Source organism: Gavia stellata, chromosome 1 (genome assembly GCF_030936135.1).
Source record: "Gavia stellata isolate bGavSte3 chromosome 1, bGavSte3.hap2, whole genome shotgun sequence".
In the NCBI taxonomy this organism is placed as follows: domain Eukaryota; kingdom Metazoa; phylum Chordata; class Aves; order Gaviiformes; family Gaviidae; genus Gavia; species Gavia stellata.
Window position 1 is genome coordinate 130,792,196 of NC_082594.1, and position 27,236 is coordinate 130,819,431.

General features: G+C 43.7%; 1 protein-coding gene across 2 annotated transcripts; it reads right to left on the reverse strand.

The window, feature by feature from the left end:
* Window positions 1-3,321: 3,321 nt before the first annotated feature.
* NAA50 (N-alpha-acetyltransferase 50, NatE catalytic subunit) lies at window positions 3,322-26,728 on the reverse strand. Of its 2 annotated transcripts, none has more exons than XM_059815441.1 (5): window positions 26,693-26,728; window positions 11,323-11,459; window positions 10,722-10,841; window positions 9,709-9,775; window positions 3,322-7,239 (listed from the first exon to the last, which is right to left on the reverse strand). In XM_059815441.1, exons 1-5 carry the CDS (start codon window positions 26,698-26,700, stop codon window positions 7,059-7,061), a joined length of 513 nt encoding a protein of 170 aa, XP_059671424.1. In that variant the 5' UTR covers window positions 26,701-26,728; the 3' UTR covers window positions 3,322-7,058. The 2 variants fall into 2 exon arrangements, with proteins under 2 accessions (XP_059671424.1, XP_059671429.1); XM_059815446.1 differs by having other exon boundaries at window positions 11,323-11,456; window positions 26,693-26,711.
* Window positions 26,729-27,236: the final 508 nt, after the last annotated feature.

Consider the following 27,236-nt stretch of genomic DNA (forward strand, 5'->3'; position numbering starts at 1 on the left):
AACAGTTACTTTCTGGAACTCTTTTCAAAATGTATTTTACAAGTCTTTCCAAAATATATTTTACAAGTACTCCAGATCTCTGCTCACCTGTAAGTGATACTAGAGGTGCAAAGGCTCGCCTCTCTCAGACAACCTAAAGAGGCAGAGCTGTGATGTTTAGGCTTTATAGAAAACATAGGTGCCTTTTTCTCCAGAAAGCATCTTCTGTCCATATACCCTCCTAAAATAGTACATAATACAGAGCAGGGACAAGTTTCTGAAGCAGTGTCCCAGAACTTTTCTGCTGCTAAAATGAGTCATAGTAGCAATTAGATGTAAAAAAACCCAAACCCCAAAACATTTCATTTTGAATTCCTGCTGCTTGCAAAATGATCTTGCAGCTGACATTAAGTGGAAGATCCATTTGCCAGCTGTGAAGAAATTTAGAATTTCTCTGCAAAACCAGCTAGGGCCTTAAAGTGGCTGTAAATAGCAACTGCGCAATGGAAAGTATAAACGTAAATGTTTCAATTTTCGTATTTTTAAATTCTGATGTGACACAACCAAACCAGAGGACAAATCAAATCTGAAATACCTGTGCTCCATCAATTTACTCCAGTATAAACTGAGTTACTTTTTTTTTTTTCTTTTAAAGGGTAGTGTGCTTTTTCAGTGAAGATTTTCACTAAAAAGGCACCCCTGACCAAAGCAGCACATCCAAGTTTACCTTCTGTCACTCTATTGTGCCCTGGAGTGTTTGAGCTCATAAATCTTCACATTACCAGTACAGTGTTGAATATCTGACATACAGTAGCAAAAATCCCGCAGCAAGCAAAACTCCACTGGTGAAATCATATATAACAGGAAATTGTTGAACATCAGTAGCCTGCTTCTGGTAGGGAATATAGACTAGCAATTAGATGGCAAGACAGCTTAAAAAAAACCAACCCCAAACCAAACAGGTTTTGCACAAGTATTTGGAAAAGCTTTACATTGACTAGATGAGATGATTTGCTGTTAGTGTGACATGTTAAAAGGAAGAGTTTCTGCAGCTTTATTTTAAATAGTCTTAACCAAGAACAACCTGAACGCATTTTTTGGAATGAAGGCATAATACTTGGCTGTAGTGCAGGTTTGGATTCAGTAATTTAGTGAACAGTAATGGCCTAAGTCTGTATGGTGTGACACAGCAGCTGATGGAAAGGTGAGCAGAAGACATGTCAGCGCATCTTTCCCCAGGTGCTGGAGTTTCTTGGACTGTGGGTCATATACACGCAAGTGAGTGAAAGAGAAAGCTGGCAACTCACTTAGCAGCCTAGAGAGCCTGAGACGGTGTTGCCGCAAAGCCTTCAGGCAAAATGGTAGTAAAACTGAATGCTTTTACAGTACTAAGGCACTGCGGAGGAAGAAAGAAGGCAGGATAAGAGAGGGAATGGAAGGGGGAACCTTTCCGTCACCTAGTTTAACTGATGCCTCTTTAGGGGCAAGAGAAAAGGACATAAGGCAACAGTCAGCAACAATCTCATGTCCCATACAAAGCATCTGGACTAGATGGGTTGAATAGATTTGGAGAACCCCTATGGGAAGAAAAGTAATATTGCAAGAAACAGATTACAACACTCAGCTGACAGATGGGTTTAGTAGATATTCAAGAGGACTTCAAATAAAAGATCCCTGTCCAAAAGCTCTTAAGTAACCTAAGCTACTACAGGATCAGAGGGTGGTATCCTCACAGGGATAGAGAACTGATTAAAAGACAGAAATCACAGGATGTGGAATAAAAGATCAGTTTTCACACTAGTGGGAGGTCAACAGTGGAGTCAAAGATCTGTGCTGGGGTCTATACTCCTCAACAGTATTTCAAAAAAGGAAATAGTGAGGTGAAGATTTGCTGGAGGTTAGTCAAGGTAATAAAGAATGACAGGTGAACCTTCTGATGTTGAGTGACTGGGCACTGTAACAGCAAATTACATCCAGCACAGGTAAATAGGGTGATGTACGCACTGGGGAAAAAAAACAACAATCCCAGTTTTCCATGTGAAGTGAATGACTTACAATGCCAGGATCTAGTGAGTGGCAAGTTAACTGTTCTTTAAATAATCATCTCAGTAACAAAAAAAGCAAACTTGTAACTAAAAGGTAACAGCACACCATCAGTTATTACACAGACCCCGTAAATACCCAAGTTTTGAATACAGTGAGGGGAATGGAACTGCCTGTAGAACCAGCAAAGCTTTGGGAAAGGCCAACACAAACACTCAGGGGTATCCACTAGTGTCCCTGTAAAGGAGTAACTGAATTCTCTAAAACCGTACAGGCTGTTAGAGAAGTGACTGGGATGAGGGTGGAGAAGGAAAGAAACATGACAGCAATCAATAAAAGTGAGTAGTTTGAAGAACAGCTGCAGCAAAATTTTTCCAGCTTCTGCAGCTGCTGGTGAGGCCAGAGCAATGAAGGCTGCACTCCTGAGAGCAGCTCATCTCCAGCTGTGCCTTCCAGGCCCTCCAGCTGTGGTCAGGGAAAACAGCTGGTAGCAGAGCTCAAGACCAGTCAAGTTTCAGAGTCTGAGCTTTGCTTTCGCATGCTATCCTTAGGAGTGCAGTGACTCCATCTACTGATAAAGCAGTTTTCAGAGGAACTTAGATAAGCAGAGAGAATATTTATATGAACAGAATATAGGATATGCTATAGAATATTTGGGGTAACATTTTCCCCAGAAACTGTACCACAGTGCAACTTTATCACTTCATAAATGGCACTTAAAAGCAGGAGAGGAGTAGAAAGAAACTAAGGAGAAAAAAGGGCTTTAACAGAAGAGATTGGAATAGTTAAGTAAAACTCATCTCTCTTCTTAAGTACCTTTCTGAGAAAAGTCAGTATGGAAGAGTACTCACTACGTCTTAAGACCAGTTACTTTTACAGGTACAGTCTGTAGGTTTTCAAAGATTGTTGTCAAGATTTGCAATAGCTAGCAATTAATTTGAATACTGTAAAATATTTAACCTATAAAGCCCAAAACACAGGGTTCTTGATGCCTGGTCTGTTTGTTTCAAGACTGCTCACTAGTCAATGCAAAAATATTCCAGGACAGTTCCTCTTCCTCTCCTCCCCCCACACCACAAGGATTTCTGAGAAAAGGCTCTAACTTCAGAGAAAACAAACAAACAGAGCCCCCTCTCCTCAGTTGTCAGACATCCATGGCATTCATCACAGCAGCCCAACTCACAATTCATGTTAGAAATCTTCTGAGTTACACAGTTTATGAAGCATCTGAGGAATTCTGTATCTGATTTCAGAGGGAAACAGCTGGACTGCAAAAAAACGCACGTGACAAGTCGTAAATGACATAACTCAAATAGTGCACGTTTATTCTGAACGGTATTTCTAAAGAGTTTGAGAAAAACAAAAACATGCTCCTGATGTACAACAAGGGCAATGATATCGATTAAAAATGGACCATCTTACTGTAAAGAATTTGCTCCCCCTGCAACTTAACTTGTAACATTGAGAATGCATCTGTAAACTGCATACAGCATACCTTTGACTAAATCTTAACTCAAGAGACCAGGGGTGGTCTTAGCCAAATTAATCAGGAAGCAGTTGCAGATTCAAAAGAAACATCCAAGTCAGCAAACAATTTACAAAACACAGACTTTGTGCATAGCAGCTGACCCTGGATTACAACATGGGGGAGAATAAAATAATTTGGGGGATCAAATTTTTATTAGACACAGGGCACCATCAAGAATTAACAAAATTTCACATAAGTTTGTTTCAATTGTAACAGTATGTCATATTTAGTTGGCAGGTTTAACCATTAGCTGCATCATGTAAACTCAGCCAGTTTCTGTATACACAAAATAAAATCTCTCCCTTCCCCCTCCCAAAAATGAGGGATACCTCTCCTGGATGTTTCTTCTTCCCCTGTATCATGGTTTCCTCTAGTAGGAGTCTTTTTGTAGATAATATCTTCATACTTCAGTCGATGTATGACAAAACCAGTTGCAGAGATTCAGGAATAACTCGTATATACACAATTTACACTCTAAAGCTGTTAGTCACATACATTTTTCTTGCTAGATCTTCATCCAGAACAGGAAGTGCTGGTGGGTTGTTTTTTTTTCCACTGAAACTCCCAAGTTTTAAAAAATTTAGTTGTTCATAAGCTGCTATTTTCAAGCTAAAATGAGGTCCTGCTGCAGCAACAAACAAAGTAACTGAAGTTCTCTGCAGTAAGCCCATACTTCACACAATTTCAGTGCTTCTGGGTAACAGCACTAAGATACAGCATTCTCTTCCCACACTCAACACGGCTGATACACTAATAAAACACAACTGTTTGTCATTCAGAACTACTGACCTTCACTCGCCCTTATCCATGTACAGGGAACACACCTTTCTATGAGGTTTAGATTAAACCTCATGTTCAACATTCAACAACCGTTTTCCAGGATTAATAGCCTGGGAAAAGGAGCCTTACATTGGTGGTTACTCTCTCTTCCACCTCCTACAAAACATTTTCTCAGAAGTTACAATGAGGCAGGTTTGCTGTGGAATAGGAGCTTTAAGAATTGTTTTCAGGGATACATTCATAGAATGATGGCAGCCCAAAGCAAAAGGAGACAGAAACAAAGGTTAATCCAAGTAAGTTCAGACATCAGACTCGTACTTTTAAACCTGAAGGAAAAACTGTCTGTGAAACACACCGATTTGTGGAAGCCTACGACAACAGCAAATCCTAAGAGTTCATATCCCCACACCCATCTACCCAACCCAAACACTTACCATTTAGTTCTAGAAGAATGAAGAGCACTTTGCTTGGCACCAGAGGCAGCTATGGTCTGAGTTACAGCTGTGCTGCACAAACATCCTCAAATACAATACTATCTCTCTCCCTCCACATACGTCTCTTGGTTTGGTCTACAGATGGCCAGGGAAACTATGTTGGCATATGACAAGCTAATTGTGCTTCGATACATCCCCTTCTAGAAAGATGCTGGAACTGCCAACATAACCAGTGCGAGCAGATCCTAGCAGTACTAAAAATAAGCTTTTGCCAAAACTAGGCTGCCTCTGGCCCAGGAAACCATTTGCATCTTTCTAGCCAGAGTCTGCCACCGAGTGTTGCAAACACAGGTGCTCAGGCCATGCAGAGGGGCTTTTGTTGTTAGCGATCTGCCCATCCCCAAGACTCAATTAGTGCAAACCCAGCAAATAAGAGTAGCCGTTTTCCAGCATAGGTCTGTCAAGATGCACTCCAACAAACACTACACACCTCTGGGAAAGAAGGAGCAGCTTGTATAGTCACCCCTCAGCTATCAAAGACCACATAATGTGCAAAGAGGGGTACTGTCCCTTGCCTCACCACAACTCCCATCTTGAAATCCTTGGTTCCCAAGTCACCCTCAAATGACCGGACAGCACCTCATAACCAGATGTATGCTGCAATGCACACTATAGGTTGGAGGATTTTGAAGCAGATGAATTAAAGATACGAATTTAAACTTTAAAAAACAAACAGGAAAGGAATGCAGTTCAATATCTACTTGGGGAATGGGGCAGGTTGGTGTTGTCTCAGCTCAGTGCACTTTCCCAGGTGCTTGGAGAAGAGTCCAAGCTCAAGTTGGTATTTGCATTGGCATACGTAAAATCGCTGGCAACAGTGCATAGAAAGGAGCACTGATATTCACGCAAACAAAGCATGAAAGGATGCAAAGCAGAGCTTAGTAGAGTTTACGGTAGCTTTGAGGTTACAGTACTAGGAAAAAGCCAGTCAGCCTATTTTCCAAACCCATAAAATGCTCTAATATATGCCACTTTCTCCGGTGCTCCATGAACACCCTCTCATGAGAGGAGAACTGCATTATTACCACTGAACAGGGAAAGGGGAAAAGAATCTTCAAAAGGAGCAAACTGTGTAGTTCTTAACCACCTCCTCCCGAAGGAGCACATAAACACAGCAAGCCAAGCAATCCCAAGCAAATCTAGGGGACCCCTGCAAAGCTATGTGATTAGGGTCAGATTCATCTTTGCCTTCTCAGCCTTGCTGCCTGGTTTCCTCAACCCTTGCCTCATCTCAGATTTGTCACCACAGATTTCGTAGCTGTAGCAAATTTATCTGGAGAGGGGTGCTTGCCTTATGCGATCAAAGCTGGTCAGGTGGTCACAGTCACTTTTCCCATCCCAATAACACAGATAAAACTAACTCTCAATGAGCCCTTCAGCATTTCACCCATTTTTAAAGCAAGGGTCTTGCCTCAGGATTCATATTTTTACAAGGTTACTCTTGCCAACACCAGATCTAGCTCCTACTCTGGCAGAAGTCTGCTGGGAGTTGGGTAAATGAAAAAAAAGAAAAAACAAAGACCACTCTATACCCTCCTCTCAGTCAGTTAAGAAGTGTAGCACCAGCTTGGGTGAGGCGTATTTAAAAAAAGCATTCAAAAAGATCAGCCCAGGCAGGGTGAAAAGGTATGGTAAAGTAGCCCGCCCTTCTCAGCAAAAGATTGGGGAAAAGCCATACTGAAAAATATTGGGAAGAACTAAACATACTTTTTTGAGGCGGGGCGAATGAAGAGAAAGAGTGGGAAGTACTGAAGTAACATTCAAAGGTTGGAGAGGAGTAAAGTACCCTGTAGGTTATAAAAAACACAATAATGTAGAGGTCAAAGGACAAGATATTGCTTTTCCTTTTTTCCCCCCATTGAATTTACATTCTGCTTACTGAAAGAGATAATTCTGAAGGAAACTTGTCATCAGGATAACCTGCTCAAGGCCTCCACACCTCAAACTTAAGAGATCTGCACACCTTTTCCCACCCCAAAAAAAACCAAACAAAAAAAAATAATCCCAAAACAAACAAAAAAAAAAAAAACAGAAAGGAGAGCTCAAAAAAACCCAAACCCAAACATGATTGGACAATCCTTGGAAGAAGCATTACATTTTGTTGGAGAGAGGTCAAGAAAAAAATTAAAAGGATGAAGGGGTGGAGTAAAAAAAAAAAAAGAAAAAAATCAAGAGGCCTCTCTTTCCTTATTTGGCGACAAGCAAGTGCAAGAAAGTGTTCGTTGGGGTTTTGTTCAGTTGTCGGTCTTTTGCACATCTGCGTTCTGGCCAAGACAAGGGGCTTTGAGGTTTTTCTGCAGCACGTGAGCATCTGCGGGCTCTATCCTCTTGTAGTAGTTTTTCTTCGTCTCGATGATCTCAAAGCCAAACTTTCTGTAGAAGTCAATTGCGGACTCATTGCTGATCTGGACATGCCTGGGACAGAAAGGAGGATAGAGAGACAGGTATCAGAGCTTTCTGTGGTACAGTATTCTGCCCCTGTGCTCAGAACGGTCAAAGACAAGGGAAGAGAAGTAGCTATCTAGATAGAGACAGGAACGATAGTGTAAGTTCAGGACTGGTAATTTTGGTCTTCCCAAATCAATCCCAAGCTAACACACAGCTCCTGGATGGCCTGCAGCAATCATTCTGAGAAGTGGCAAGTATTTCCCCTCAGTAAAGCTCTTTTAAGGAACACAAATAGCAGAAAGACTCTGAAGCATTACTAGCTCAGTAATTTCAATTTTTCTTAATCTGGAAGTGACAGATATTTTGTGGAAATATATAACAAAGTTTCACTGTGCAGCCAATTTTAACTTCCTGTAGCGTCACTTCTTAGATGACCAAACCAGTTGTCTGAGTGATGATTGCTACAGGCTGCAACCCAAAACTGGTGATGGTGTTTGATACAATTTTAACTCCTCGCTCACTTCGAACTACCCCTCTCTCCTCGCAAACAGCTATGGCAGCACAAAGAAGCCCTATGGGCTTACAAAGTCCTTTCCCCTTTTATCTATCTCCCCCAGAGTTTTACAGGTCTTGCTAGCATTTTTCAAGAGTTTCAAGGCCTCCAAAACAAACAGCCATCAGTTCTTCATTCTAAGTGACTAGGACATTTATTTGCACAAGTTCTTGCAAAAAAAAAAAAAAAAAAGGATTATGTTTGGCTCAGCAAAAGGCATTCATTAAACACTCCCAAAATTCAGTGGACACTGCACAAGCTCATGAATCACTGTCATGACAACATGCTGCATAACCATAGAACCAAAGCAACTCTGGAAGCAACAGCAAAACAAAACAAAAGATCTTAGTGTTAAGCCCAATAAACACCAAATAGCTAAAAGGAAACTTCATAATAACGACAAATTTAGCCGCTGGTATCAAATTGGGTGCTAAGCTGCATAATATGTTCAGATAGAAGATGCACAAGCAACAGACATAGTAATAAAAATCAATGGGCCACTAAAAGAACTTTGTTATGCCCAACTTCAGGGGCTATTGTCATCCCAGAAAACTACTCTGGGAAGTGGAAAGAAGGATTATGAAGGATTTCTTTTTTGCATTAAAAACAGCACTCAGTTCCTTCACTGTGCACACAGTACAAAAACAAAATGAAAGCCTGTGCCAACTAGCAGGCATCTCAGAGAGACTTCATTATCACTTCTTCTGAGGCAGGAGAGCAGGAATACAAGCAAAATGCAGCTTTACTCGAACTTATCTTTAAAACACCTGATCCTCCTACAGAGATGGCACAAAGCTACAACAGTAGAGGTCTTGGAAGACTTTGCACCTCCTTGGCAGAGGTGGACTAAGCTTGAGGAGAAAGTCACTCCATTTACAATGTACAAAACACTCCTCACCAAGCATATTCAACAGTCCTGGCAAGAGTTCAGGGTGCAGTTCTGTGGCAGCGTTAAGTCCATCCAAGCCGTACCTGCTGTGGGACTCTCCCTACCAGTGCACCGTGCTTGTACTGGTATAAGCAAGCAGTGACGGACAAGGAAGAAGCTGGCTCAGAGAAGCGATCTGGCCAAAAACTGCATCAGCTCACTTGGTATTCACAGACACCAATGCAAAGGAAGAAGCAGAAGTGTGCAGCCAGCAGTGAAGGCGAAGCAAAGCTTTGGCATCTCTGGATTTCAGGCTCTATTTCCATGGGGATCTATAAAGATGGCAATGCTCTTTTAAGCAGCCCTGTCCTCTATCCCAGTGCTTGTTCTCATGTCTGCACTATGCCAAGTGCTTATGTAGACATACAGTTGATTTAAAAAAAAAAAAAACAAACCACAAACCCAAAAAACACACTAAAACAAAAAAACACCCAGAAACAAAACCAAAACCAGCTTCCCCAGCTGGGTCAGGTCATTGACCTAGTTTACTGTGTTGCTGCACAAACAGCTGACCTGGCACAGTGCAAGAATGGGAATAAGCAGTTGGGTCTTGCTACTGAACGAGAACCTAGAGTGGCTGCGAGCACCTCTGAGCTGATGTTCTAACCTACACAGTTGTGTCATAAAAAGACAGACAGCAAATGTATCAAAACTGCATGCAAGACATGCAGTATTTTCCATTCTGAGGACGACACTGTATGGTAAAAAAATTCTTTCACAAAAATTTTTTTAATCATACAGCGTAATTCTGCTATAGAACATCATTTTGTAACTGAACTACTTTCAAATTCGGCAAATTTGCAGAAGCCCACCTAAAGCAAGCAAGCTTTTGCTTTTCTCAGCATCACACAAGCAGCCCAGAATATGACCCCTAGCTCTCTTGCTAGGATTTACAAGCTGTCCCATGATCCCACTGAAACACACACTAAAAATGCTCTTGAATCTCCCTCCCTCTGCTCCCGTATACACCTCTATCATCTCTCCAAAAATGCACGAGTGTAACTCATTTACTTACAGATAGATGTTGTCAAAAGTGCCATCTTTTTCACAGATGTTTAAGACATGATTCAACATTTTAGTTCCTGCCAAAAGGTAAAGAGATACTTAAGAAAAGCAGAAGTGCACAATCAAGTCTGTACTTAGCTAAGGGCTTTCTTGAGGAGAGGCAGGTTAACTGTCGGTAGGCTAAAATGACAGAGCTTGTGAGAACTAGGAAAGGGAAATAAAACATGGTGTAGAAGTATTTCACTATCTGACTGCTCACAAGATTTAATTCATTTTCTCTGGAGGAAAAAACCCAACAGCGCAGAAGCATACGTATAAAGCAGGTTATTTAAATACTGGCTTCAAGGTCTCAAACTCACCTCAAAATATGGTCAAAACAATGTATAAAGCAGTGAGAGCATTGGTTAAGTTTTTCTAATATGGGCCTAGTAAAATAATTTAAAATAAAATTATCTTTTCATTCCAGTTTGTCAAAGCAAACAGGTTACTGTAAGGTCTTGATTAATCTGGCCCATGGATTTGCAACATGGAGAAAAGAACTAATTGCAGTATAACCAGAAAGCAGGTACTACCCCTGAGCAGCAATAATCAGTAGTGATAAAGACAAAAAAAATGAAAAAACCCTTCATTTGGAAAAGTGAAGAGATAAACCAATGAAGGAATGTTGTGTTCTACTTATACATGACTTGCATACTGGCTGCATACCTCTGACAAATTGTTTCATATCTCTGTGCATCAATTTTCACATCTGTAGAAGCAGAGCATTTACATCACAGTATGATAATGGGATTAAGATTAAAATAATCTGAAATCCTGAATTAGAAAGTTCTACAAAAAGTCCATTTCTGAAAGGCAGGGAAAAAGGGCACATAATAAATCATACTCTTTCCCCAAAGTCCCTTCCAAAGAAATCAGTGGTCTGAAAGTGCCCCATCCTGGTTAAAACTCTGAAAGAGCATTTGGAAGGCTGCACAGCAGTCTGGTTTCTTTGATGAATCAGATAGAAAAAAAGATCCTCCTTACCTATTCCTAGCCTTCGGTAGGGTGCCAGGCATCCGAGTGTCATGATGTACAGTCTCTTCTGGTTCTGGGAGTGATCCACCCTACAGCACACTGCTCCCACTGCAATATCATTGAAATAGGCTGCCAGGGAGGGAAACAAAGTGTTATCAGTCACAAGTCTCAAACTGGACATACAGCTCCTTCATTTATGCCCTGTATCTTCCTTCTTTCCTTCCTTCCTTCCCTCTTCCTAATTCTCCCATCCAGATAAAATCATAGCTTGTGGCTAACTTGAGCGAAGTTACCAATGGTGCTTTGACACAGGGGTTGGCTTATCACAGTTCATACCAACTAGCCATGACACCAGGAGGTAAGCTGGCAGCACGCATCTCTCAAGTTCTCTGCTGTAACAGAAAACATGCCTATTCCCAGTAAAACAGAATCTATTTAGAACACAGATCCTCTGAGGTTGGGACTGCGGCTTTTTTGAGGTTCCCAAACAGTTGTTTTTCATTATATAAACCAACAAAATAGAAGGATCTGCTATTCAAAACCATTATGGATAGCAATGATAAGCACTTCTGCCACCAGAGCCCACAATTACTGGCAAGAACATTTGTACCTAATTTGGCTAGTTCGCCAACCTCCAGTACATCCTTGTAGAACTTGTCATTGTAGCTGACAGGAAAAATGACCTGGTTTAGCCTCTTCAGCTGCTTAATGTTGTGTGGCGTCACATCTCCCAGCTCGATCCGGCTACTGGAACAAACCAAAACATGCTTAACATCTGACACACTGCAAAATTTCTAAGGACACAAAAAAATAATTATTTTATTTATGCTTAGAGAACTGTCCCACCTAATAATCAGTTCAATACATATTTGAGCTGCAATGTTCAACCCATACAATTAATCTGTTGGTGGCTGATTTAACTCCCAAACCCAATTTCAGTTGGTACTACACAGAAGTTTCTCAGGCCACACTTAACACTGATGTACCATAGTATATGTGTGGTTTTATTGGGTGGGAGACAGGACAACACTAATCTCTGTAGGAGTATTAGCTTTAATTTTATCCCATTCATTTCCTCATTGATCATCAAGATCACAGGAAAAAAAGGAAAACAACAACAAGGAAAAGATGGGAAGGACAGGAGGCTAGAATAGAGACCAAGAAAATGAAGTCCTTATCCATGCTTCAAAGACAGCCTTAATTTTATCACCCGTCAATATAAAGCTTATGCGTGGACAAAGACGAAGTCGTTATTAGACATCTGTCTCTAAAAAGCAACAATACTGAGTGCAGCAAACTCCTATTAAACCTGTTAATATGCAAATGTGCCACTGTCAAGGTGATATACGCATCTATTGTGATCATCACTGAAGTCATTCTTCCTGTTGACTGAGAGCAGAATCACAACCTTAAAATACCAGTACTGCACTGAATTATACTGAGAAGAAAACAGGCCAAACTTCTCCCTTTACTAAGACGTAACTTCCTGACAGAAACACTACATACACAGAAGCAAATTTAAAAAAAAATAAAAAATTAGTTGAGTAGTTGTTCATATGCCCCAAGCCAATTTCTTGGGTGCAGGTAGACAGTTTTAACAAGGACTACAAGAATGAAAAATAAAAAACCAAGATAATCAAAATCAGAATACGTAGGCAGGTACAAAGCCAACGCATATCGAGTTAGAAACGCACACAATTCTAGGTTCATCTCAGCCCTGTTTTACTGAATACATACAGGCAACTAGAGTGTTTTCTGCTCAAACATTGGTAAAGACACTGTTTGCCTTTTTAAAAAAAGTCAAATTCTGTTTTCAAAAGGCAGTTTTCAGAGATCCTTTTATGCCAGGCTTCAAAGTTCCTTCTAGTAATGTGCAGTAGCTGCTTTCCATCTCCAATGCCTCTTGTGCCTAGGCAGCTTGTTTTTTCAGATAGGTTGATACCTAGGACACAACAGCACAGATTGACTTAAACAATACAGTGAAAGAAAGAAGATCTAATAACCAACAACTTTTTTCTTCAAGAACTGTAACAAGTAATGCGGAGTATAATCTGTCTCTGCTTTATTAACTGACCTTTACTATACATCAAAAACCCTTAAATGATTACTACTCCAGATACATCAGTTTTAGTTGTCACTACCAATGATGGGTGATAAATATACAATGCTTTCTAGGCACTGTACTGCAGCCTGTGACATTATCAGAAAAAGCTACAGGAATGGAGCCTTTAATGTTTACTACAAGAAGCATAACTTGCCCTCACACCCACTTTCTCCTTTTCTTTTACAGCAAAGAATACAGTCTTCAGTTCTGCAAAGATATTGAGGATCACCATTGCCCACTCCCTGGTATGACACAGATCAGACAATCTCCCTAGTGAGCCCTACAGAAGCTAAACAATTTGTAAGTAGGGCCTACCTTTTAGAGAACCATCTAGCATTAACTAATGGACTACTGATGATTTTGTAATTCTCCCTCAGATTGATATGTTCCAGTTAATTATTCTAACTACTTAGAATTAATGGATGGCATTTACATATTGAACTTTGCCAACTCCAAAGTCTAACCATTCGTCACACATTTGCCAAAGAGATTAAAAACCCCTCTGGCGTCAAGCATCTCATGGCAGCATGGGTGCTTGCAAATTGTTCCAGGCGGCTCCTCATCTTCCTCCCACTGCGCTGAACATGTCGATCTATCTTTTCCCCCCCTCACTGCAAGGGCAATTGCTAAGCCATGAATCATTGTAGTTTGCCCCGAGCTCTGCCCAATTGTACAGCAATCTCTTGAGAGACATCTCACTAGAACTGGACAGTATGTTCTCCAACAGTGATCTCAAGAATGACAGAAGAAGCAACAGTCTCCATATTCTTGCATCTCATTTATGTAAAAATACCCAGGCATACTACAAGCAACAGCAATGGGATATATTTCTAAAGTTTCTGGCTATAAACCACTATATTGTGCTGAAATAGTCTGCAGTATCTCTTTTCTGTGACTCCTGCCACCACCAGCTCTTTGTCTCACAGCCTTTTCCATCTTCTAGATTATTTTTGCTCTCAAGATTCCTTTCTTCATGTATCACCACTTGTGCAAGCCCCTTTAATAGTTATATTCCAACATAAAATAAGTCCTGAGCTAGTAAGGATGATCTCCTCACACCACAGAAGTATTCCTGTTGTAAACAAGCACGCTATCGAATGATAGTAAAGTTATTAGACAGTGGGGTAACTGTAATACTTCGTTTTATGCCCAGCTTAGCACAGCTGTTCAGCCTAGCATGGCAGGGCTTCTTCAGGCCCTTCTCTCACAAAGGGTAGGAATAAAACTGTGGCATATGGGTTCCCGGATGTATTTGTGTCTGGGAGAGAGTTTTGCTGGAGTAGAGGACCTCAGTAATCTCATACTAGGAGTGAGGGGAAGACCCAGCAGCCTCTTTTGCTTCAGTCTGCGTCAGAGTAGAAACCAAAGGGAGCAGGTCTCAACTGCCCAGTTAGATCAGATTAGTTGCAGAGCAGGAGGTCAGTAAGGGAAGAGAAAAACCTCACATTCACACTCAGTCCCTTGAAAGCCTAGGCCTCTTGTCCAAAAGATTTAACCTTGGTGATACTTTTTTTTGTATCAGTAGATCCAAGCTTCAGTAGATCAGTAATGCTAGCATGAACTCTTACGATGAACTGACGGCAAAGTTGTTACAGAGCAAGTCTCTCTTTATACTTGAGCAAAAATCTCTGACATGGACTACTATCAAGTAGTGCATTTTCTAATACAATTTTAAAATTCATTAGTTACTAACGCAGCAAGAAATCAGGCTTTAGAAGACAGTCACTACGGAATATTTCTGACGACAGTGCAACAGGACAAAGATATATCATCAGGGGCAACCAGGACAAGATGGCTGGGAAAGGGACCATGGCCAGAAGATGGACCTTCACCAGGAAGGTCTCAGACAGGGAATAAATAAATAAGTGCAGAAGCAGAGTCTAAGGCTGCTCGTAGTTGCTGAGCCAAGACGTCACCTCTGTGGCTGGCATCAGGCCAGAGAAACAAGTTCCAGTACTAGGTGGTTAAAAGGTGTTGTTGACAGATTTCCTTGAGCCCTTGGGCTCCCCCCTCTCTCTCTCACCACTTGCCACATTCATTGCTGCCTCCTGCCATCTCCTTCTGCCTGCCTCCTGTGCTCTGTCCCTAGCTGTCTCCTCGTTGCTCGAGAGTTGCACCAGGGCCAGTAATTTATCCTGGAGGATAATATGAAAAAAGTTTGAGAAACACTGCAGGAAGCATAAATCAATATGCTAAATATGTCTCTTTAAATAGTATGTACTCAAACCATAAATTACCTTAATGTATAGCACTAGCTCATTAAATCAGCACATCTATTACACACAAAAACTTTTAATAAGTAAAATAAATGAGGACATGGAAAGGATGAACCACATCATGAGAGTTCATCCCTTTGCCTGAGGACAGCACGGCAAAAGTGTCACTAGGGCCTCGAGTAAAAACGGGAAAGCTGGCACTGCTGCCGAAAGCAGCGGTCTTGCTGTCCCCAAGCCACTCATTTCCATCCTATTGCTGGCACAAACATTTGTGCAACAATGTGGTGAACCACCCCAATTAAAACTAACCTAGCCAAAAAAAGAAAAGTTTAGTCTTAACCCACATCAGTCCCCTGATTGGGTTCACCACACAAGTCTTCTGCCAGCATAAAGAAAAGAAAACAATTGCCAGAGGCAGAACTGGTCGGTTCTTGAGCAGAAGTGCCAGCCTACCCCGGTTTAAACTGTAAGTACTGTGCAAGAGGAGCACAGGGATCATTCAGCATTGAGATGATTTTGTGCTACACCTTATCACTTACGGAATAACATGCACTTTGAACCTAAGGACTTAAAACTACCCCAGCCTCAAAAGATCCAAGACAAAGCACCTGTAACAAAGGACACAAAATGGTCACTCCTTTCTTTCTTTGGAGTAATGGAAATAGCTTTGGGGTTTTCTTGTTTTGTTTGGTTTTTTAATAGCTATTTACAAGTAGACCTCCTTCTTCAAGTTACCTCTCAGCCAATCAGTAACATAAGCTTACTGTCTTAGCTAAGGTCTGATTAGGCCAGTCCTGTGCATTCCAGCTCAGTACAGGCTGTACCAGAAATACCTATCCTCTACCGTTGCAAAGAAAAAAATTAAATCATGAGCTCAAATTAGCATATGAGAGAACATAAAGATGTATAAAGAGCCTGAAGCGCCCAGAAGGGGCATGCCCTTCCTTAACAGATTATTTTATTCTATTATTCCAATAATACTCCTAAGAAGATATGCACTTATTTCTGGCATCCTACATCTCAAATAGCACGCCATGGAGCATGCAACAGTCAACTGTACTCATCTTAGGCATCAAAGCTTCTGGACCAAGTCAGCTACCCCATCCCATGCAACTGTTTTTAACATGGAGGAATGAGGGACTCTGGCTCATCGTGTCAGGCCTCTTATTACTACCGTGCTCTACAAATCCATACCGTTTCCTAGATGGAATACCAGCTCTCTGAAGCCTCTTAAACATCTCCCATTGCAAGGCTGTTCCCAAGCTACCATTATTCTCATACTTAGGCTTTCCATCCTAAATGTACTCAATTTCTACCCATATGCTGTCTCTCGTTGCTCGTTAGCTTCAGTAGTTGATGGTACCAATACACCCTATCCCACATGCTTTTCCAGAGAGCTACCATGACCTCTTTACACTTTCCTTCTTCTAACTAAAGTCAAGCTCCTGGCCTCCTCCTTTAAGACTGGCTCTTAATTCCTACTATTGTCATACTAGCTCTTCTTTCCACTCCTTCAGATTAATTTTCTTTAAACACGGCTAACCAAAACTGCTTACAGTACCCTAAATACTTACTATTGCCAGTAAGTTTTCCCCATCTCTACTGGAAGCATTTTCCTGACACATCCTAGGACTACGTTTGCATTTCTCACAACTGCCACATACTGTGACTCTGTTACTGAGGAAAAAAAGCACTGAGACTTCACTAGTGAAGGGAACCTGGTTTTCACAGAATCACTAAGGTTGGAAAAGACCTGTAAGATCATCAAGTCCAACCATCAACCAACACCACCATGCCCACTAAACCATGCCCCACAATGCCACGTCCACACGTTCCTTGAACGCCTCCAGTGATGGTGACTCTACCACCTCCCTGGGCAGCCCGTTCCAATGCTTCACCGCTCTCTCAGTAAAGAAATTTTTCCTAATATCCAGCCTAAACCTCCCCTGGCACAACTTGAGGCCATTTCCTCTTGTCCTGTCACTAGTCACTTGGGAGAAGAGACCAACACCCACCTCTCTGCAACCTCCTTTCAGGTAATTGTAGAGAGTGATGAGGTCTCCCCTCAGCCTCCTCTTCTCCAGACTGAACAACCCCAGCTCCCTCAGTTGCTCCTCGTAAGACTTGTGCTCCAGACCCCTCACCAGCTTCGTCGCCCTTCTCTGGACATGCTCCAGCACCTCAATGTCCTTCTTGTAGTGAGGGGCCCAAAACTGAACACAGGATTCAAGGTGCAGCCTCACCAGCACCAAGTACAGGGGCACGATCACCTGCTTGCCACACCATTTCTGATACAGGCCAGGATGCCGTTGGCCTTCTTGGCCACCTGGGCACACTGCTGGCTCATATTCAGCCGGCTGTCAATCAACACCCCCAGGTCCTTTTCTGCAGGGGAGCTTTCCAGCCACTCATCCCCAAGCCTGTAGCGTTGCATGGGGTTGTTGCGGCCGAAGTGCAGGACCCAGCACGTGGCCTTGTTGAACCTCATACAATTGGCCTGGGCCCATCGATCCAGCCTGTCCAGATCCCTCTGCAGCACCTTCCGACCCTCCAGCAGATCAACACTCCCGCCCAACTTGGTGTCATCTGCAAAGTTGCTGAGGGAGCACTCAATCCCCTCATCCAGATCATCAATAAACATTAAACAAGACTGGTCCCAAAACTGAGCCCTGGGGGACTTCTTTTTTGGTGCATAAGGCTGCTGTTTGTTACAAGCACGCAGTGACACTGCCCAGTGATGTAGAAGCTGAAGTGAAGAGTGATCCACGAATCTGAATGGAAGAGCGACGTTAGTGAGGTGACATGCAGCACTTACTGAAACAGGATGCATTCCCAAAACATCAGCATTAACACTTCTGCTCTTGCATGCCAGTGCCCTAAGATCCTTTGAGCGCTTGCTGGGAAAAACCTCGCACTTTTTGTAGGACCAAATGCAATCCAATTAGTTCTACTGCAGCTGCACTCCTCTATCTGCAGCCTACTACAGGGCTGTAATTTGAACGCTGTCTGTTTTTCCTATAATGTCTTAAATTTATACTGGTGAAAGTAACACAGGCTAAACGAGACATTAGTGTTTTCTTATGCTAAGGCTGCCTTCTGCCTCTTGATGTATACCGAAGGAGAACTGCTATACAGAATGACAGCTTAAAAGGAAGCTAATTTCCAGAGTTACAGTTCAAGAGGAAACACAAATTCAGTCCCAGGGAATAGCAAGTCTTGAACACTAGTTTAGAACCAACATTAGGGAGAAAAAAGGGGAACTCCGAGTTTCTTAATGCTGTAAGAATCTCAGTCTCATTCAACTTTAAATAGCGCAAGTCTCTCCCCAGAGGGATGTGCCTGAGTGAAACAGATCTCGGTGTAACTGATAGCTGGGCTCAGGCTTATTGAAGGCATCTGGCATGCTAAATTTAGCAGAGCTGTATCTGCAACTCGCAAAACTTACTGAGGTATCGTCAAACAGTCAGGAGAGGGAGCACGGGGGAGAAAAGGGCCCTAACAAATTAGAGGACTTCAGAGAAGGTTTGTCACCCGCTAAGCGGCCAACTAGCTTTATTGCTTCTATTCTGGCTTCCAAGTCAAAGCAGGAGTCTAGACAGGATAATCCACTCATAAAACAAAACCAAACCAGAGGTATGAAAGCTATAGACCTGAAGGGTGTGGCTTTGGTTAGATTCAACTCCAAAGCCAAAAGAGCCTCTCTAGTGTTTTGGGGTTGGTTGGTTTTTTGTTGGTTTTTTTTTTTTCTTTTAAAAACAGATGAGCTGTCTTGCTAGGCGCACAAGTTAGTCTAGTTCTTGTGGGCAGACCGGTATGTTTTCAATTACCTAGAAGATCTGTGGGCTGTAAATCTACTCTGCTTCACTTGTCAGAAAACCAGAAGGGTAAGTGCAAGCCTAGCATGCAAAAAGTCTTACCAATTTGCTTCTGAGCCCCCCGATCTTCTTTAGCCCCACTTACTACTGAAAACATGTATTTGCATGACACCTGATACCCTGCTGGAGCTACCCCCAGCTGTGTGCTGGATTGTAGAAGGGCATAGTGATGTACAGCACAAAGCTAAGCGATTCTAGAATCAGAATTAATGGAAGACTTCACTCAAGACTTGTGATTCAAATGGATCTCAGCATGGATAGGTTTCACCGGCAGGCGTCATAATTCCCCAAGATGTACTTCAGACCCTCCTCGCCTCTCTCCTTTATAACAAAAAAATACACAGCGCGTTACAGTGAAGATTTCTTCATTATATTCAGATAATTCACTCAGTTTCAACCTAGAAAACCTCACCATTGTACAAAACACTGGTCAGTCTTCACATACAAGAAGCAAAGTTATGCTATAATAGCCTCACAGTTTTCCCAGCTGAAACCTGTTCTTCGAGAGTTGCACTAGACCTCAAATCTAGACAAAACTCTGATGTCAAAAAGAAAAAAAAAAGACAACCCCAAAGGTAAAGTAGCAGTACAATCGGGAAGCATCTCAGCCGTCTGATTATGCAAGTGCAAGGGGGAGGAGACCAGTGAGGTAGTTTCAAGAAGTGTCAAATAAAAATAAACTTTCCCAAGAAAATTAAAAGATAGCTCATTCTGCAGCTGGATACAAAGAGCAGGAATCACTATGCCCAGCCGACAGGATTTTCAACCTCCAAAATATCAGAAATAAAAGTAGTTGATCTAGAACAGAAAAGCAGCCATACGTACATCAGTTAGTAGCCTGTAACACTTCGCTGTTTCAGAGCACCTCATGAGGCAAAGGCTTAGATGTTATTATATCTGCCTATCCCAGGTGCATCAAAGTCAGGTGAAAGAGGAAACAACTTGCCTGTGATCATCAGCAGCAGATAAAGCGCTGCCAGAAATCCTAACTCTCCATTGCTCGTCTAACCACTGTTTCTTACTAGTCAAGTAAGCTCACAAGGACATTCACATTTTGAACCATGATTGCAAAGTAGAAGTACTTCGCCAGTTTGAAACAACTTAGCTCAAAATTAGGTTTGTGTCTCCATTACTAATACCCTGAGACATCTTACAAGTTACTGCTCCTTTCCATACCCCCAGTGTCCCCAGATATAACAATTATAACCCTTACTTGCCTCCCAGGAGATCATGAACCTTCGCTAATTAACATTCATGAAGTACCTGATGATCCTCAGGTAAGAACAGAGGCTTACCTTCAAATTCAAAATAGAAGTGATGCTGGGTACACAAAGTGCCTTATTTACATAAATCTATATAGCTCAAAGGCACTTCTTGTACTTACACTAGGTAACAAACTCTAGAACTGACATATCAGGAGAAAGGCATTTATCTGCTTCACACAAATTACTTCTGTAAGTCAGTGAAATACCTTTTTTTACAAATGCACATGTCCATTAGATTAGCAAAGAAAAAATGGCAGGCCACTATGGGTCTCCTGCCTATAGTTCAGATTTCAGTCCCAGGGTTGGTGTTTTTTTGAGGTGTTCAGATCATGCATTATATAAAGAACATACTGTGAAAAATTAACAGAACGTGCTATCAGTTTTATGGGCCTACCTTCAAATACTTCTAAGGCAACAATCATTGCAAGCACTTAACTCACCAAGCACAAAAAGCTATTTTTCCCCCCTTTCCTTTTCCCAGTTTTGAAGAAGAATGAATTGTTCTCAAATGAAAATCTGTGCTAAAGAGCTACTTATTAAAAAGCAAAAAAATCTCCTTTAATTGCAATTTTCAACCTAATTTGTGATCTTTACTGACAAGAAATTCCAAGTGGCATGTAGAGAAAACTTCCACAAGCCTTAAATTGCTGCCCTGGGTCTCACCCCATACTCCCAAGAGAAGATAAATACAATGGTCAGATGGTAGAAATGGGAAAATTTTTTCAGGGATTGAGATTCTGGTCTGCTAAGGGCCAAAAATCACATGGAGCCTGGAAAAGAATGAGGAGAGGGAGGAGGAAGGCCAAATGAGCTCAGGAAGCACTTCATGCATCAAGATCTTACCATGCAGCACGGTATTTTCAATCCATTTAGAAAAATTACTCTGCCCGCAGGAAAATTCAAGTATCTTAATCTTAGTCACCTAGTGACAGTGTTGAGCAAATGGTTTTGGCTCTATTTTCTATAAAGCCTCATTTCATTTCCTTCCCATAATGAATTAATTCAATATGCTTTGACACAAATGCACAGTTACCCCATTTCAATGCCGCGCTTCTCCGCTCTCAGGTCTTCAAGTCCAAGAGTCTCCAAATAATCAGCAATTCTTCTATGCATAGAGTGCTTCTCTCTTCCCCGGCCCCACTTCCTCACCTCAAATCTCCCTCCTGACAAACTTCTGCTGCTCTAAAACTCTCACATAGCTCACTTCTTCCCCTCTTTCAGCAGGGAGCAGAAAGTAATCCTGACATTGCCTGCCTCACTTAGGGCAGAAGGGATGCAAGGAGGTACTGCACTTCTCCCTTATCAATTCCCAAACAAATATAAAGATCCGACTTCTCCTGTCCTTTCCTCCTCCTCTGGGTAAAAATATCTAGCGCCTTCTCAGATTATTGGTCTGAACACTTCTAATGCTTGCCAAATGGGCAGGCTCTTCAAGTTCTGAATCATTTCCACTTGGATAAAAGTATTTTTCTGGCTCAACCATCACCCATTATTTCCCATTTTAGAAGAGATTTAATGTGGCAAAGGAGGATGCATCATTTCTCTTGTCCTCAGGAGATGGCAGCAGAGTCTGTGGCATTTGGTGATTAACTAAAGACACTGCATTTTTCACAGAAGAAATCCCCCAACCTCGCAAGCCAGTCTATATACTAACACGCCACATATACACGTAAGAAGAACTGAATGGTCAAACACCACTCAAAAGCCAAGACTGGGTTCTGAAGTGTTTCAACAACATGGCTACAATCCCTATGCTACCTTCCTATCCTCCCAATCCTTCCTACTTCATGGAATGTCTTAATCTGGTTATGGAATTAAACTCCAAGTGGTAAGAGTTATAAATTAGGTTAAAGTACCTATAATAAACTGCATTGAGTTTTTATAAACTTAATTAGGAGATACTAAGCTAGTTGTAAGCATGCATATAGGCAAGGTCTAAATTTACCATCCATGAAATTAAATGCAGAAAGTATAGCTCGTGCTTTGACATTTCTAGGTTCAGAAAAATCCTAAAACCAAACAATGATTTTCAAGCTCAGTTACCTTTTTTATCCTGCCTGCAGTGCGTATGACAATTCAGCAGTTTTCTCAAACTTGGAACTTCCTCCCATATAGGTTAAGCTTAGCGCTGTGCCTTGCAAATGGAAACAAATCAACAGTTCTGCAGGAACTCTCTAATACTAACTCAGAAGAGTAGAGAAAAAAATCCTCTCTGTTCTCGTGAGAAACACGCACAGCTTCAGGGCCTTGAAGGGTTTACCTCATGAATCCAGGCAAAACAAGCAGAGATATCAGAGCTTACCCATAACTACTCACCGAACTTTAAATACACTATTGTTATTTTCCTGTTATGCTCAGTATTCCCCATCTGTGATGCCTTTTCTACAAAGGCAGCTAGAATAGTGCTAACCTGCAAAGCCTCTAGGTTGTGACGTTCTCTGTGGCAGCAGCTACCTTTTGTGTAGTATCTAGTCTGAAGGGCTCTTTCGCAGCAAGTCAGGACCCTTGGAAACGACAAAGCATAAGGCTTAACTGCAACACATGCAAGTTTAGAGGCAGTCTCCTAGAAGTTTCTTACAGAAAAGTAGTGCATGTTACTTTCTAAGACAGCGGTGTAACACACAGCGCTCTGCTCCCCGTTTCAATCAGTTTTTAATCACGGGGCTAAATGTATGCTGCCACATGACAATCCCACAGGTGTTCCCCAAAACTGGAGAGGGGTTAGGTCAATGTGACAAAATTAACACATATGCACAAGAGCATAGGCACCGGGCCCTGCTTGTAACATGCACGATGTGCTCGATACATGAGCTGACACTTCCAGTCAAATAACAGGTACGAGCCTAGAACAGAGCACGCGTGTCCTGCATTACAACCCTTGTGTAAGGTGGGGTTTAGGTAAGGGCAGCAGGGAAAGGCTGGATGACTTATTCTCACAGACTTCATCTGAACTGGAACAGGTCAGGAAAGCACCCTTATTGTAAGACATCAAAAGGCCACAGACAGCAACCAGCAAATGCTCAAGAATCCATGCAAGTTTTTCTGTTCTCTTTCCTTAAAACCAGCTGCATAACAACTGTAATGAAAATACAAAAACACTGAGAAACAAGTGAATCAACAGTGCGAAAGCAGTAAAGTGCAGGGAGTATTATTTACATCTGCTCTACAAAAACAGGCAAATTACTACAGACAGTAGAACCCAAGTCCCACCGTTATTTTTCCTTGTGCAAATCCAGTTCTAAAATAGATTTTCAAATTCCAGAACTAACAGTAACAACATTTAGGAATGCAATAAATGAAAAAAGAAATTAATCTCTAGAGAATCATAAAGTTCACTGACAGAACAGTGAATTACCTCAGTTTTTCAACTCAGGTTTAAAAAAAGGGGGGAGGGGAACATAACAAGTCTCAAAACTATTAAAAACATTCAGAAGATGAGGACAGAGTGAACATAGAGCCAAGTATCACAAAAGCAAGTGGGAGGTAATGGCAATTACCAGTTCAGAAGCTGGTGTTTAACTCATCAAGTAAGAGAAAACCCACAAAATTTTAAGCAGCTGAGAAAGCAAAAAAAAAAAAATCTTTCACTATGTCTGAAACTAGAGGTCCTCTGTAAAAGAGGTCACCTAATCTCAAATACCCTGATGACAGAGACACTACAACCCCCTATGCATTATTAACACACTGCTACGTGCTATTTTGAATTCAGAGAGCTAAGAAAGAGGGCTACAAGCAGTGCACGTTGACTACACAATTTCTTGCAGATCTGAAACTTCAAAACGTCAGTGAACTTGCTAGTTTCTTTTTTAATTCTTTCTCTGCCAAAGCAGACTGTTCATAATTACAGCTGATGTTACGAGTCTTAGGGCTCCCAAAATTATCTCTGCGCTTTGTGGTGTGGGTTACTATGCAACGCATACAATCCCAGAAAAAGTTCTCAGATGGAGTCAGTTTGTTCAAAAGAACTGATCCACAACTTTGGATTCAATACTGAAGACAGATCGGATCCCTTCAAACACCACATCAGTTTCTGTATTTTGGGAGCTGAAGCTTTAGACCTGTTTAGGGACCTATCTTCTGACAGGACTTGTTTTTTAGGGATCTTCTCCGACCTTTGTAGCTTGATTAACAATTTGGATTTATTCCAGAGTAACCCTATGTAATTTAATATATTCCTTCTGAAATCTTCATCTAGTCCTTTGATTCTCTCATTGTGTTCAAATTGGGTTATTTTTCAGTTTGAGTTCTGTCAGTCTACGTGCCTCAATCTGAATTTTTAGAGAACACCTGGATTCAATATGAAGATTTTTGATTCTACACAAGAACTTGCTGCGTGATGCTAACAGTGTGTTGACAAAACAGGAATATACTGCTCTTCAAAGAGATGAAGGAGTACCAGAAAAGCAGAAATATGCAAGTGGAGAACCCAAAAGGATCAGCTCTGAAGTTGAATCAGTGATAAAGCTGCCTGTAAGTGAAAGTAAAGTAAAAGAAATGAAGTTTGGTGCTTTGGAAGCAGAAGAGGGGTGTGTGGTTTTTTTTTCCTCCATAGCTTTTTATTTAAAAAACCAAAAGTTACAAACAGTAAAAAGCTCCCCGAGATAAGAACTCCTGAGCAGCACAAGCAAAGAAAGCCAGGGCTCAGCCCCTCGGGGAGCAGCCGCAGCATGGCAAACAGCTCTGGCTATGACCTGCCAGGAGACCTCCACGGCTCCGGCCTGCCACGCCTGGGCCGCTTTCCGCCTCACACATCCAGGCCCCAGTAACCCTGTCCCTCAACTCACAACTGATGCACAGCCAAAGCAGGGCTAAGCTGTAGAAAACAGCAGGAGGGTCGACAGAGGATAAAAGGAAACCCAGTTCCGTCAGGAGCGCTGCTGAACAACGACCATGTCAACTGCCACTTCATCTCGGCTGATCAGTGCTGTTGCTCTTCTCGCAAACTCTGTCATCCTCGTTGCAAGGTGACTAAGAGGCGGGGTGCCCTGTTTCATGTAGGGTGACGCAAGCTAATAAAGAATTGCCCGATATCCCAAACACACCTATTTAATGTCAGCTGAGAGTCAGTTTATTTGCAATCATCGCTAAACCTCTTTCTACAGATACCTGCCAGCCCCTCACGATGTCTGAAGCTGCTTACACGCTGTAAGAAATAGCCAAGTATCTGTTATCAAGCAGTCTTGTCGTGTGACCTCAACCCAACTGCTAATAAGCTAAACCCCTTACCATTTCTTAGCAAAAGCTTAAGTGCTTCAGCTTCCATTCACCCTGCCTTAAGCTGCCAAACTGGAATAATAATACCCAGCATTGCATAACACCAGTTTCAAGGGGACTGGTTTAATACTCCTTTGAGAAACAGCTGTGGAAAACTTCCTTTGTGCACATGAAGAAACTGAGGCACGGAGTGGAAGGATCATGTTTTCTGGAGCGCAGGTGACGCTGAAATTAATAAGCGTTAGGTGATTTGACCAACATTGAAAAACCTGTCCCAAAGTGACCCGTGCAAGGTCAGGCAGGTCACCTGCCTCCAGAGCAGAACAGTGACCCTAAAGGCCTCCAGTCTGGTGCTCAAACACCGCACCTCGCTGCCTCCACCGAGCAGGAAATCCAGCGTTTCAGCCAACCACATCTGAAATCTCTAGGTTTTCAAGAGCCCCCGAGAAGCGAAGCCAGGCCCAAAGCAGCGTGCTACAGAAATCAAGCACAAAACACAGCTCGTTTTCATCCGTCCACGCCGCACAGCCTCCACGTAGATAAACACTTAAAGACTTAAACCAACAAAAGTGCTAAGAGGATGTTACAAACAATAGCGCTGCAAAACCACTCGTCTGAGGCCGGCGGCTTTTTTGCACAGACCCAACAGCGCTTCTTCGCTACCGCCAGACAAGTTGGAAAGCCCAGCCAGCATCGCCCCGGGCCGGCCGCTCTCTCCCTGCGTTCTGCAGCTCGCCAGAGCCCGCCAGCCCACATCGCTCCGGAGCGCGACGAGCTGCTGCGTCCCACCGGCTCAGCAGCGCAGGGCTGAGCGGGGAGAGCGTTTCCGCTCCGGCAGCGGGATAAATTTTGGGGGGAAGAGGGCTGCTGCAGGGAGCTCTTGCCCAGCTGGAAGGGCAACACCGAGCGGCGAAGGGACCGCCGGTTTTTCTCCCCCCCAAAGGGGCTCCCTTGGCACCGGCCCCCGCGGCGCAGACCGCGGCCCCCCTCCCGGAGGGCGGGAGAGACGCAGCGACCCCCCGCCGCCGCCTCCAGCCCTGAGGCGACGGCGGCTGCCGGCGGCAGCGGGGGCAGCGGCGGCGGCGCTCGGGCCCCTCCGCCTCCCGCCGAGGCGCGGCGCCGCCCGCCCGCCCCGCGCTCAGCCCGCCGCGCCTGGGCCGCGCCGCCCGGGCCCGCCCCGCTCCGTTCCGTTCCGTTCCCCGCGCCGCCCGGCGGCCAGCGAGGCGGCGCGGCCGAGGCGGGTCCGGGCGGGCGCCGCCGCCCCGTCACGGCCGGGCCCCGCGGGGCGCGCCGGGCCCACACTCACCCCTTCATGGTGCGGCCGCGGCCTGGCCGGCGCCGGCGTCCGCGCTGGCTGCGTGCAGGGCCCGGCGGTGCGGCTCCGGCCTCCCCCTCCTCGGCCCGGGCAGCGCGGGCGGCTCAGCCTCCTGCTCCCGCTCCCGCGCCCGCTCCCGCGCCCGCTCCACATGGGCCTGCGTCCGCCCGTCCGCCTGCGCCCCGCCCCCGCGACCCCTCACCTCACGCCGCGCGCGCCCCCGCCCGCCGCCTCGCCGGCATGACCCCTCACCCCCTCCCTTCCCGCCCACGCCGCGCACGCGCCGCGCCCGCCCCTCGCCTCGCGGGGAGGGAGGGGGAGAGGGGGGCGGAGCGGCGCCGCGCGGCATCCCCCGCGTGACTGGGAACGGGGGGGGGGGGGGGGGGAAGAGCGGCACGAGGGGGAGGAGGCGGTGCGCCTCGCCACGTGGTGCGGGGCGGCCAATCGCGCGCCCCTGCGCCCAGCGCTTCTTCCGCCCGCTCGCGCGGGCGGCAGGAAGCAGCTCAGCCCGGGGGAGGGGGGCGGGCGGTAAAGC

What these genes read in the sequence shown, in the direction of transcription:
- NAA50 (XM_059815441.1), bottom strand. An exon ending in TGGCGAACTAGCCAAATTAG is followed by an intron (nt 10,842 to 11,322) that starts GTACAAATGTTC and finishes CCTCCCTGGCAG; the next exon opens with CCTATTTCAATGATATTGCA. An exon ending in CTACCGAAGGCTAGGAATAG is followed by an intron (nt 9,776 to 10,721) that starts GTAAGGAGGATC and finishes ACCTTTTGGCAG; the next exon opens with GAACTAAAATGTTGAATCAT.